The 12,786-nt window shown below is 35.9% G+C and overlaps 1 protein-coding gene and 1 pseudogene across 1 annotated transcript; one reads left to right on the top strand and one right to left on the bottom strand.

Moving 5' to 3' along the window:
- Positions 1 to 3,498: 3,498 nt before the first annotated feature.
- On the top strand, positions 3,499 to 4,266 carry LOC127082458 (protein ALP1-like; annotated as a pseudogene).
- Positions 4,267 to 4,358: 92 nt separating this feature from the next.
- LOC127087140 (methyl-CpG-binding domain-containing protein 7) lies at positions 4,359 to 8,520 on the bottom strand. The gene is made up of 7 exons (XM_051028000.1): positions 8,162 to 8,520; positions 7,216 to 7,338; positions 6,877 to 6,939; positions 6,060 to 6,182; positions 5,264 to 5,359; positions 4,718 to 4,938; positions 4,359 to 4,620 (listed from the first exon to the last, which is right to left on the bottom strand). Exons 1-6 carry the CDS (start codon positions 8,339 to 8,341, stop codon positions 4,732 to 4,734), a joined length of 792 nt encoding a protein of 263 aa, XP_050883957.1. The 5' UTR covers positions 8,342 to 8,520; the 3' UTR covers positions 4,359 to 4,620; positions 4,718 to 4,731.
- Between the last annotated feature and the right edge of the window lie 4,266 nt (positions 8,521 to 12,786).

Consider the following 12,786-nt stretch of genomic DNA (forward strand, 5'->3'; position numbering starts at 1 on the left):
ACTTGCAGTTGTGATCTCTTGTGATTATTAGGACCATAATCTTTGTGCCTTGAAAAGATTCGGGAAGGAGTAAGACCCGTCCTGGTGGTTGGTCGGAGTCGATGTGGTCGGCCCAGACAAGAACCAAATAAAATAAAATAAAAACCTCTTATATTAAAAAGTGACATTTTTATAAGAAAGAAAATTAAGAAAAAACAAATTTTAGACGAAGGTGATGTAGCTTACTTTTTACTAGGCATGCATACCTTATTTGTTATGTCCCGCTCTTTAAATTCAACATACTACAAATTTATATTTCATTTTAATTTTTATAATTGTTTCTGGTCAGTTGCAATATACTCTTAATTTCCTTATTTCTGATTGTATCATTTTCTTTTATTTTTATTAAATGTTATAATAATTATTTTTTCTAGCCAGTTGGCTCCAAACATAAGAGGGAGTGGAAAATTGTGTTGATTAAAAATCAAAACCAATTTATAAACTTTGTTATTTAAAAGAGTAGAAACTTTGCGTAAAAACAAAAAAATACATCAAATCTATTTCACCCATTCTCTTAAAGTGTCTTTCATACTTACACATTCATTGTTCTAGGAGACACAACATTATTATGCATAAGTGTCAAAGACAAATGGTACGAAAGCATGTTGATTGTTGAAACACGCCTTCTTATATTTGACCACTTTACTTGAAACTAATTTGAGGGTTGCTTGATCCATAGTAAAACCTCAAGTCTTCAATCCCACCAGTGGGGAAACCTCAGTCAAGTCTACACATGCATGTTTCTCCCCTAGTCACTCGTACACCATAACATTTGTTGGCCTAAGTGTCGATCTCCCCTAATATGGGTCAGTCAAGAAATTCACATGTTCCTCTTTCTTCACAAATACCCCCAGCTCGTCGAAATATGTCAAATAAAACATCTCTAACAAATTCATGTCGTTATTTGAAACATGAAAGCTCCCTACAATGGATTGTGAGTTCCCCAAAGTATCTAAACATGCGTTGTGGAAAACAGTGGAAACCTCATCAATATGAAATACGAGAATCATAAGGTGATATTTAAGGATAGTGCAATACTCTATTGGGGACATATGTTGGTTGAGTCCATCAATAGCAATAGCAAAGAGAAAATCTTGAGCATGTGTTGCTTGCAAGCAAGCAAACAAATTGTTTTCTATCTTGTGATCATGTCAAACTTTACATCCATGTCCTAAACACTTTTACTAAAAAGGGAACTCGCAAAAATATATTGTGTTTTAAGAGGGACGATGTCCTTCCTATTAAAACTATTAACGTCAAAATCTAGAATCACAACACTAAGACCATCCAAAGCTATGTCGAAATCAAATTACATACCATATATCCCACTGTCTCTCAATATATGATCTTGTAACACTCAAGGTTGGGCCCTAGATACCACAAAAGCTTATGAGACAGCCTCAAATGTCGAGTACAAACCCAATCCCCCAACTTTAGTAGGTAAAGAAGTTACCTCTGTTGAAGGTCCCCGAATAAAAGACCTCCACCAACCACAATGTCTTCAACCATCCTACGCAACTCTTTATTAAACCAAATAGTTATTTTCTTCATGTGATTAAATTGTCATGTTTTTATGTCAAAAAAGAGTTTGGTGATACCCATGCAGAATCGAAGTAGAAGAACCTCACTTTGAGGATCCCTTAGTTGTGGCAGAAGGTACATTAACTCAATATCATTGGCCGATCTCTTCATGGAAAATGCCTCGATAAGCCTTCATCTCGACTAACAGCCCCTCTAAGTAACTTCATCTCCAACATCGGTCTCCTGATGTCCAAAGAGAATAACTCCCCCACAAAGTTTACTACCATCACATAAGGGTCAAAAGATCTCAGGTTTACGGATATTCAATTAGAGACATAATCTTGGACCTGACTCTCGAATGATTGCAAGAGATTTAGCCACCTCCTCTGAATCCCCTGTGACGATCTCGTCGTCAATATACCAGGAATGAAGAAGAAGCTTACAATTGTCTATAATATGATGAATAAGTGGGTGTAACACAAGAGAAAAATGGAGCGGCCCTAACAGATCACCTTGTTGCAATCCAGTGGCTGACATAATATATCCATCCTCAAGGTATAACTTTGTTGCTTGACCATAAAGAAACTTAATCCACAATAAAATAGATGATCATCTCACCTTTACCTCTCGAGTAAGGTTGATCGATCTACTAAGTTGAAAGATTTGTGAAATCTATTGCGAGTATAGCCAAAGAGTCATCTCCATGTTGCTTTCTCAACACCTTGTTGACACTGTGCAAAATGACATCAGTATCACCCGATACCCCGACCCCTAAATAGGAAATCATTGAGATATTGTGTCACATCTTTGTTGACCCATTTCATTGCAACGTTGGATACCAACTGCCTCCAAATAATATCCACGACAATCGGTTGTATCCCACCATCAGGTTTTAATAACAACGCCAAGGGCGTGGAGATAACAAACTCTACCAAACTTATCAGACATCTCCTTCCCAACCATAGGTTAATAACTATAGTGATTACACATAGGAGATCTCTAAACACAACAAAACTTTCTCCACACAGTGCATCTAATAAATATTATGCACGCAAACTCACTGTACCACATGAAGTCCCTTTGAAAAATGATTTTATGCACTTGAAGATAATATCAACTTTAGACACTAAAGAAGTTTCGGAGAATAAGGTGGTCGACATGAAGGGAGGTGGTTTATACTTGTGTTTAGCCTTTAAAACTTTTATTGTATATGTATTATAGCCCCCATTTTTTTAAATTGAGAATAAGAAAAATTCAAACCCTACCAAAATCCAATTAAAACAGATTTTTTCTGTTAAATACAAAACATATTCAGATGGATATCCGCGTATAAGAAAGATTTTTTGCTTTTGCTTGATGCATAGTTTCATATGCTGAAAATATAAAATACACATTTACATTGGTACAACGAATGAAAATAAACTATATGTTTTTCAAAAATAAAAAGAAAATTAATCTATGTTTGATATAATTATATTGTTATTTATACACATAATTAAACTGAACTAGGTCGATATAACTTTACTTATGACAACCAAACAACTATTTTACTCATAAATAAACTACGAGAGAGGTTTCTAAGCTACGAATTGTCTTTCTCTTCTTACATGTTTTGATTCTCTTTCTCTTCTTCACAATTACATATATATCATATCACTTCCCTTGTTTACACATTGTCTTAAACCAACCCAACATGCCTTAATCTTCTCGTTCTTGCTTTTATTTTCCATACCTTAATCTTGTTCCTTTTTCTTCACTAAACTTGTCTCCTTTCTTGAATGCTTCAAACACATATGTACAGTAAGTGTTGTGTCATTTATTATACTCTATATATATTGTGATAATGATGAATCTTGTTTTTCTCTCTGACCCTTTGAATACTTTCTTGCAGACTTTGTTTCCCCCTCAAAATTACTGATTCAACTTAACTTGTTTATGATGGATCCTGTGAGAGGAATCAAAACAAGAAAACTGACAGAGATTAATGATGCTTCTGCAATTTATTTTGTGGTTTCCATGGAAGAAAGAGCACTTAAGCATCTACAATGTCCTTCAACACAAGAGGAACTGAATACAATCAAGTCAAAATTTGAGAAAATACATCGCTTCCCCAATTGCTGCGGCGTCATCATGTTACTCACATCACAATCTGTTTATCTGGATCCAAAGATTCGAGTGACGTGTGGCTTGATCACAAAAACAATCACAGCAATCCTGACATGAAATTCCACAACATAGTCACTGGTTGGCCTGGTAAATTGAAGGACTGCTTGATATTCGAGAGTTTGAATTTCAACAAACTTTGCGACAAAGGAAAGAGACTAAATGGAAAAATCATGAAATTTTCTAAGGCATAAAAAATAAGGGAATAATTATTGGTGATTCAGGTTATCCTCTATTTCCTTACCTTGTTGTTCCTTATCAAGAGAAAGACCTCTTGGAATCAGAACAGAAAGCAAAGTTTAATAGGCTGCATTTGGAAACAAGAATGGTGGCACAAAGAGCATTGGCAAGGCTGAAGGAAATGTGGAGAATCATTCATGGAAATATGTGGCAGCCGGACAAACATCGGTTGCCGTGGATTATTCTTGTTTGTTGCTTACTTCACAACATGAAATGAAGGAAGAATTACTATGTCTGTATCATCATAATCATGATTCAGGGTACAGTCAACTTATTTGTGATGGTGTTGATGAGAATACTTGAATGGAAGGCTGCATCATAACATACTTACCAAAATGCATCCTGTGTTTTGGTCCTTTTGAACATTAAGCATGACACCATGAGAAATAGTCATATTGACACCAACCGCAATAGAAGACATAGGATAGTTCAATAAATCTCTGTACAAAGACAAAGCAAAATGAACACTGGTCTCGGTTTTAAGACTGAAGTTCGATAGGGTTGAAACTTCAATCCTTCACAAGTAACAAGGTTCTTGAAGATGCAACACAAAAATAAAATGGTATTATTCCTAGAACCAGTGTGACACAAAACAACCTAAGCTACGTGGTAACAACACATGTTCACCAATATGTCCTGTTATCTCCATTGTTTTACCTGCAAAGTTGGATGAAATCATGTAAAAAGTGATCATATCAGCGCTTTTCAAGGTGTCAGATTACATGAAAACGGATATAACTTGGTTCAAACTTACCTCAACTATTAGGTCTAGTATCCATTAGTAACCTCTTCATTGATAGATATTGAAAATTCTTCGGACCATTTTGTCTTTTCAGATGCTGGTACAATAGAACCATTAAGGAAAGGGTTCCAGATGCCAGGACCGGACAAAACCCATCTTACTTTTATTGGTGGTCTTGTTATGTCATCTTCCCCCGTTTTGATTTTCTTCCAATAATGAGTTCTTTTGAAATCCTTGAAAAGAAATTCAATTAGTTATCTTGAATGTAAGGTCAGTTCTTGTACTAAAGACTACAGTTTTGAAACTTACTGTGGATTGATACTTGATACCACCACATTATTAAAAGTTGAAAGACAAAACTATAACTAACCATGTAAAACGTTTCTACACAAACCTACAATTAGATCTTGTCACTTACATAACAAAGTGACATCATTATTGAAAACTGATTGGATGACTGTGTAAAAAAAAAATTTACACAGTCAAGTATTATATAGTCTAGTAAACTAAACTCCGTTATTAATTGTTTGATTTAGAGTAAATTGTTGGTTTAGACACCTTGGGTGTATCTCTACATGCATTTTCTCCGATTGAATCTTCCTCAAAATCTCTCACAGGACGAAACTTTTGTTTAGTCCTAGACTTGATGCATGCCTGCAGTAAATATAGCACAGATCAAGTCATCAAACGAACTTCAAGTCACAATAAGCAAATGGGAGTAGTAAATGTTGCAGCTTTGAACAAGAGCAGTAAATGTTCACTTAAAATTGCCAAAGGAAATTACGCAGAATTAAAATGAAAACGGTCCAAAAGATAACAAACCAAGATCATAAAAATGCAGAGACATTAAAATTCAGAGATTAAGATGTGAGAGACTCACTTATAAAGCCTAGCCAATAAGAAATCTACCTTATGGCATAAATTGGAATCCAATTTTTCATTTTTAATCGAACACTGAATCAAATTAACAGAACCACAGACAGCAACTTTTATTGCCTTTTTATTATTTACCTTTTCAGTGACTCTTTCATTATTTCCTATTAAGAATGAATGTAATTTCCATCATATACATTAAAGCAAAAACAGTACTAGAACTTCATCATGAAGCAAAACAATCTAAATTTGGCTTATTGTCGGGAAACAGCTGAATGACTAACGATTAAGAAAAACGTTTATGCTTCCTACAATCCTATAAACCAAATTTATCCAAAAAAACATTTGCAAAATGATCTGTTTGAGTATCCAGACGTATTTCATTATCTTTTCAAACATCTGGACAGATGCCCCATGTTCCTCCTGTCACTAACTAAAGAGACATACTAGAAACTGATGTAAGCATGAAATTAGAACTTACAGTGTTTTTGTTTTCTAATATCATTCTTTCAGTAGGAAGATAGTCTCTTGTTTCTTCATTTAGATATCTCTTAACAGATATCAAAGAACGGAACTTCTGTCCAGTGTGTGGCTCTATGTAATACTGAAAAAAATAAACAAATTAAATCAATACAGGAAAGGAAGAATTCCAAATGTGGTATTATAAGCAATGCTATTAAAACTTTCTTTCCTAGCTTTTGTGTATATTATAAGCAATGCTGTTTAGCTATATATGCTCAATTTGAATTGGTTCAAGTTCACATTGATTTATCTTATTTATGTGGTTTTCTCGATTTTTCAAATGAAGCACTCATCCTTTAATTGAAATGCATAAATTCATCTCGTCAACTGTGAAGGACGGACACCGGAAACACAACACCAACACTGACATGTGGACACCGGTAAATAATTTGAAAAAATAAATAAATTCAACGCAATCACAAGTGTCTGTGTCGGTTTCAACATACACACTTTTTCAGAGGTGTCGGTGCTAAGTGCACAAGTAGGTAGTCAACGGTAATAGTGTTGAGAATGAAAACACTTACGGGAAGCATTTGAAACTTCACCATGAATCCATTTTTCTCTAATAATTTGTAATATTTACAAACCCTAAGTGTTGAATTCAAAATGAATTAATAGAAAGAGTCTGAAAACACAATCAAACTCTGCAATCCCTACACCATTGTCACACTGTACATACCTAACAAACACAAATCATATATACGTGCATAAAATGCAATGAAAAGATGCATGCATGCATGAAAAAAGAAATTAAGGGGAAGAGAAAAGATGGTTACCTTGTCAATGTGGTTGGGGTTAGAGATACGGCGCCTTTGCTGAACCAACCAATCATCGGGAAGCTTCATTGTTTTATATCAAGAATGAATGTAATTTCGATCATATACAATAAAGCAAAATCAGTACTATAACTTCATCATGCAGCAAAACAATCTATATTTGGCTTATTGTCAGGAAATAGCTGAATGATTAAGAAAAACTTTTACGCTTCCTACAATCTTATAAACCAAATTTATCCAAAAAATTACAAAATGATTGGTTTGAGTATCTAGACGTATTTCATCATCTTTTCAAAGAGACATACTAGAAACTGATGTAAACATGAAATTAGAACTTACAGTATTTTTGTTTTCTGATATCATTCTTCCAGTAGGAAGATAGTCTCTTGTATCTCCGTTTAGATATCTCCGAACAGATATCAAAGAACGGAACTTGTGTCCAGTATGTGGCTCTATGTAATACTGAAGGAAGAAAAAGATTTACAAAAATAAAAACAAATTAAATCAATGCACGAAGCAAAGAATTTCCAAATGGTTACAGAAATTACTAGTGGAGTTTCAAAAGTTGAGACGAGAACAACACAATAATGTGCGGAAAAATAATAACAGAGTATCCAAGCCTAAGTGTGCTAACTATAGATATAAAGCATAGCAAGCTATTAAAACTTCCTTTCCTAACTTTTGTGTATATTATAAGCAATGCTGTTTAGCTATACAGGCTCAATCTGAATTGATTCTAGTTCACATTGATTTATCTTATTCATGTAATTTCCTCGAATTTTCAAATGAAGCACTAACCCTTTGATGGAAATGCATAAATTCATCTCGTCAACAATAAAGGACAGACACCAAAAACATAAGACCGACCCTGACATAAAATAATTTGAAAAAATAGATAAATTCAATGAAATCACAAGTGTCTGTGTCGGTTTCAAATAGGGACAGTGTCAGACACTTTTTCAGATGTGTCGGTGCTGCAGAGTGCATAGGAAGGTGATAGGTAGAGGTATAGGTAGTGAACTTAATAGTGTTGAGAATGAAAAAACTTATTGGAAGCATTTGAAAGTTGAACATGAATCAGTTTTTCTCTAATAATTTGTATATTTACAAACCCTAAGTGTTGAATTCAAAATGAATTATTAGAAAGGGTTTGAAAACACAATCAAATCCTGCAATCCCTGCGCAATTAGCACACTGTGGATACAAAAGAAACAGAAACTATATAAATGTGCATAAAATGCAGCGAAAAGATGCATGCATGCATGAGAAATGGAATGAAGGTTACCTTGTCAACGTGGTCGGGGTTAGAGATACGGCGTCTTCGTTGAACGAGCCATTCATCGGGAAGTTTGAACCGTGACGGGGTCATGATCGTCAATTCTCTTCCCGTTGAAGTGGTTGGATTGTGATTGAGATGTTGATTTTCATCGTCAATGGATGAGTTCGGTGCTATCGTCAATGACATGCTGTTACTTGAGACTCACTCACATACTCACAGACTCACACTCAAAAAGTAAAGCAAAAATGCCTTATTTATTGTATATTTTTATTTATTTTATTTTATTTTTTAATAGTTAAAATTCCATCTTTAAATTTATGTGGCTGAAAAATAAGTTTTACATTCATTGCAAAGTTATGGCAATTGTTGTTAAAATCATAAAGTAGATATTAAATGGCTCTCAAGTTATGGCAATTGTTGTTGAAATCATAAAGTAGATTAGAAAAAATTGGCATTAATCTTGCATTGAAGTAGTAAACTTTCATTCTTTCTCTCTTCAAATCAATGAGTTTTAAATATGTTAAGCATTTGCATTGAAAATATTTAGTGAATGTCTTAAAATTATTTGATTTGTTTTCTTTAATTAATATTTTTTATGTTAAGAGTTTTTATTGATTTACTTCATTTAAGTTTTGTTATAATCAATTAATTGTTTGTAATATTTTTTTTATTAATTTGTGGTACCAGATCACTAAATTTAGTGCATCATTTTACTTCATCAAAGTAGGAAAATTAAAATTAACTACTTTAGAGTAAAGGTTAGATTTTTTTAAAAAAAATAATCCATTTTTTCAAAGAAATTTCTAAAATATCCCTGATTTTAAAAAAAAATCTAAACTACCCCATTTTTAGAAGGAGGAGTCAATTGAATTGGAAATTCCTCTTAAAAATTGAATGGAGGCGCCAATTGGGTTGACTAGGGTAGGTGCCCTAGCCAATCCAATTGGCGCCCCTGTGTAGGATTTAAGAGGAGGCGCCAATTCAATTGGAGACTCCTTCTAAAATGCAATTTTTGTGTTATAAATAGATGCGTTGTGTGAGTAATTGTTCCACATCTCATATAATCATTTGGCAATCATGTTTGGTATTCGTCGCCGATACAGAAATGTGATTTATGCGAGAGACAAACCTCAGATGCTGATGTTGTTATGAAACATCACTACGTTCGATCAACTGAAGAGGGAGCTGGTTCGTTGGTTAGATGGGAAAATATTAGAAGGGGAAAAATTAGAAGTATTGAGAGACTTGACAGTATCTTTGGTTGGGTGCGAATGAAGACTGATAAGGATGTTAGGGAAATGATGTTCGGTCGAGACGACATCAATTTGATTGTTGTAATCAGTTAGAAATATTTCTGTTTTCAGATAGCTTATTTTGTGCTGATGTTTGTTGTGAACCCGTTGTAACAAAAACTTAATGATATATAATGATTGAAGGTTACAGAAATACAATGTCACAAAAAGCTTAAGACCTAGATGATGCTCCTCGATTGGGACAGTTGTTCTTGTTGTGTCCTGGTTGACGACAAATACTACATAATCTTATCATTTTATCTGTGGAATCCATCTCTGTTCTGATACGTGTGCTGTTTGGCCTTCCTTTTTTTTCTACGCATCTCGTCATTGTGCCAAACAATATCACCTTCATATGGAGGCCAGTAATCCTCCATTGGTAGTACTGAGAAGCTTTGATTATATACATTCATGATGGTGTTGGCCTTGTACACATCGGATAAATGGTTGTAAGCGTCTTGATGAGTATAAGCGCATGCTGCAATGACATGGGAGCAAGGTATGCGGAAGGCCTGGAATTTTCCACAATCGCACCAACTTCTGTTTAGTCTAACAACGTAGGCTAAATGTGGTCTCCCCTCGTTGTGGTCCATTGTTTCCTGGACGCTGAAATTTTGCCTATGACGGTCAAAAACGGTTATAGCGTGTGTGCTAGCTTTGATGCTCTCCTCTTTCATGACCTTCATGCAACACTCGCTGAATACTTGCCCAGACATTAACACCGCACTCCATCTTTCACCTCTGGTTGCGAACATAGAAGCCAACCTATAATAGGTTGATCTTACCAAGGCGGTTATCGGCAGATTTCGAATTCCTTTGAATACCTCATTCATGCATTCCACAATGTTTGTTGTCATGTGGCCCCATCGACAACCTCTGTCAAATGCCCATGTCCACTGCTCTACTGGTATGTTATTTAGTCATCTCCTTGCGTCTTCATTAGACAGTCTAATTTCATCACGATAATATTGAAATGACGGCTGAGTTAGAGCATACCCAGCATTCACCACCTTTTTACGAAGATTCTTATCTTTTATAGCACGCATGAAGTTTTGTGCAATGTGTCTGATACAGTAGACATGGGTAGAAGGAGGATCATGTCATCCGTTGTCATGGTTGTTGTAGGCACTCTCAATGGCAGCATGTCTATCAGAAATCAAACAGAGATTGGCTTGTGGAGCCACATGCGTTCTGAGATGTCGAAGAAAGAAACCCCATCCACCAGCCGTTTCACCTTTAACAAGAGCAAAGGAAATGGGAAAGACATTGTTGTTGCCGTCTTGTGCAACCGCCATGAGCAAAGTACCCTTGTATTTTCCGTATAACCAAGTTCCATCAATTTGAATAATAGGTTTGCAGAATGCGAAACCTTTGATGCACGGGTCAAATGCCCAAAAGAGACGGTGAAAGATTCTATTATCTGTAGCACAGGTTCCGTCTGGCATCATCGCTGGCAATGTCTCCATAATTGCCACAGTTCTTGGGACATATGTTTTTAGTGCCCATAAAAACCGTGGCAATTCCTTGTATGAATCCTCCCAGTTGCCGAAAACTTGTTCAACAACCTTTGTCCTCGCAATCCAGGCTTTCTTGTAAGATGGAGTATAATTATATGTTGTTCTGATATGGGATATAATTATACTCACCTTCACTGATGGGTCTTTATTAACCAACGGCAGAATGTCTTGACATATCAACGCTGGGCTTAGTTTACGGTGATCTTGTTCAACGTTAGTTGCAATGCAACTGTGAGGTGGGTTTACTGAAGCGATCTCCCAAGAGTCATTTTTCTTCTTGTAAGACACAGCCAAACGAAACTTACAAAGCATGTTACGACATTTGATAACATACCTTCTAGAATCAGTGCGTTTCACTGTAAAGTCAGCAGAGTTGTTCATGTGGAATTTTTTGATAGCCATAACACATTCTTCTTTGGCACGAAACATGTCTCCCACCTTTAATTCACCTTCTGACCTCAGATATGGATTATAGAAAACATTGTTGGATGTTTCATTGTCGTGAAGATCCATATTTGTCATATGTTGAGGCGGATTGTAGACATGACTAGGAGGTATTGGTGGTGGTTGATCATCATCTTCATCATCGTTGTTCAGCATGTGATCAACCTGTATCTCGGTCTCCTCTTCTTCTTCTTCATCAACGACGTCCACTTCTGCTTCTGCTTCTGGGTTGACTTCATCTGACCATTGTGGATCATCTTCACCAGATTCATCCTGACTGGTTAGTTAGACTGTTGAGATGGTATACATGGTTGAAGAGTAATGTACAACTCAATTCAGTTGCAGCCTAAATGTTCATGACTAACAAACATGTATTCAACATCTTCATCGTCTCGTACCTTAAAGGGGAAATACTTGCATTGACTATTCTCAAAAAATAAAGGATTTTGATATGTGATCTTTGACACAATACCCGATCCTATACAGGATTGTATTCTTTTTTTCAAATGCAAGAAGGTTGTATTTCTCTTGATCGTGAGTCTAATGGTATCGGTGTTTCGAAAATAAAAACCATATAGCTCAGACTCGTATGTTTCACCGTTGTAGTGAACGTTGACACTGTATAATGATGAAGATGACATTGTACAGATGAAAACTATTTTCTTACTGCAGATGAATGTGAGTGAAGTGTCTTGGATGTTGATAGTAAGACATTTAAATAGAGGAGTGAAGTGTCTCACATGCTAGCTAGTTCGAAGTGACGTGTCGCACATGCAAGCTACTCCGAAATGACGTGTCGCACATGCAAGCTACTCCGAAATGATGTGTCAACCATGCAAGCTACTAAGAAGTGGCATGTTCAGCATGCAAGAGAGAGGACAACCACATGTCAGACATGCAGACACACACTCCAAATGAATTGGCGCCCCCACTCATACCTTACACATGGGCGCCAATTCAAGTGGAGACACCTTGTCAAAGCATGCATTCAGACCTCGAAGCCAAGCAATCAGACCTAGGTTTTGCATGCATGTCTCTATGGAGGTGCCAATTTGAATGGCGACCCCTCTTAAAGGTTGATGGTCGCCAATTCAAGTGGAGACACCATGCAAGCACAACTTTTCATGCTCCCATCCATTTGCCTATAAATACATCCACTCCATCAACACTTATTCCACACCGTCACTCTCACTACTTCTTCTACAATACTTCTTCTACAATTTCATCTGCAACAACTTCTTGTAGTTTCATCTACACCAACCCCTCGACAAAATGTCTATCCTCACAATGGGAGAATCACATAGAGGAACGATTGCAAACATCGCAACATATGTAAGTTTTTTATTTTGTTAACTTTTTATCTTTCATCTTCACCAAC

Source organism: Lathyrus oleraceus, chromosome 5 (genome assembly GCF_024323335.1).
Source record: "Lathyrus oleraceus cultivar Zhongwan6 chromosome 5, CAAS_Psat_ZW6_1.0, whole genome shotgun sequence".
Taxonomy (NCBI): Eukaryota; Viridiplantae; Streptophyta; class Magnoliopsida; order Fabales; family Fabaceae; genus Lathyrus; species Lathyrus oleraceus.

Coding starts and splice junctions, on each gene's coding strand:
- LOC127087140 (XM_051028000.1), bottom strand. CDS start 8,341: ATGTCATTGACGATAGCACCGAACTCATCCATTGACGATGAAAATCAA. Junction 6,940..7,215: donor TATCAGAAAACAAAAATACT/GTAAGTTCTAAT, acceptor AAAACAATGAAG/CTTCCCGATGATTGGTTGGT. Junction 4,939..5,263: donor CATGTAGAGATACACCCAAG/GTGTCTAAACCA, acceptor TTTCTTTTCAAG/GATTTCAAAAGAACTCATTA.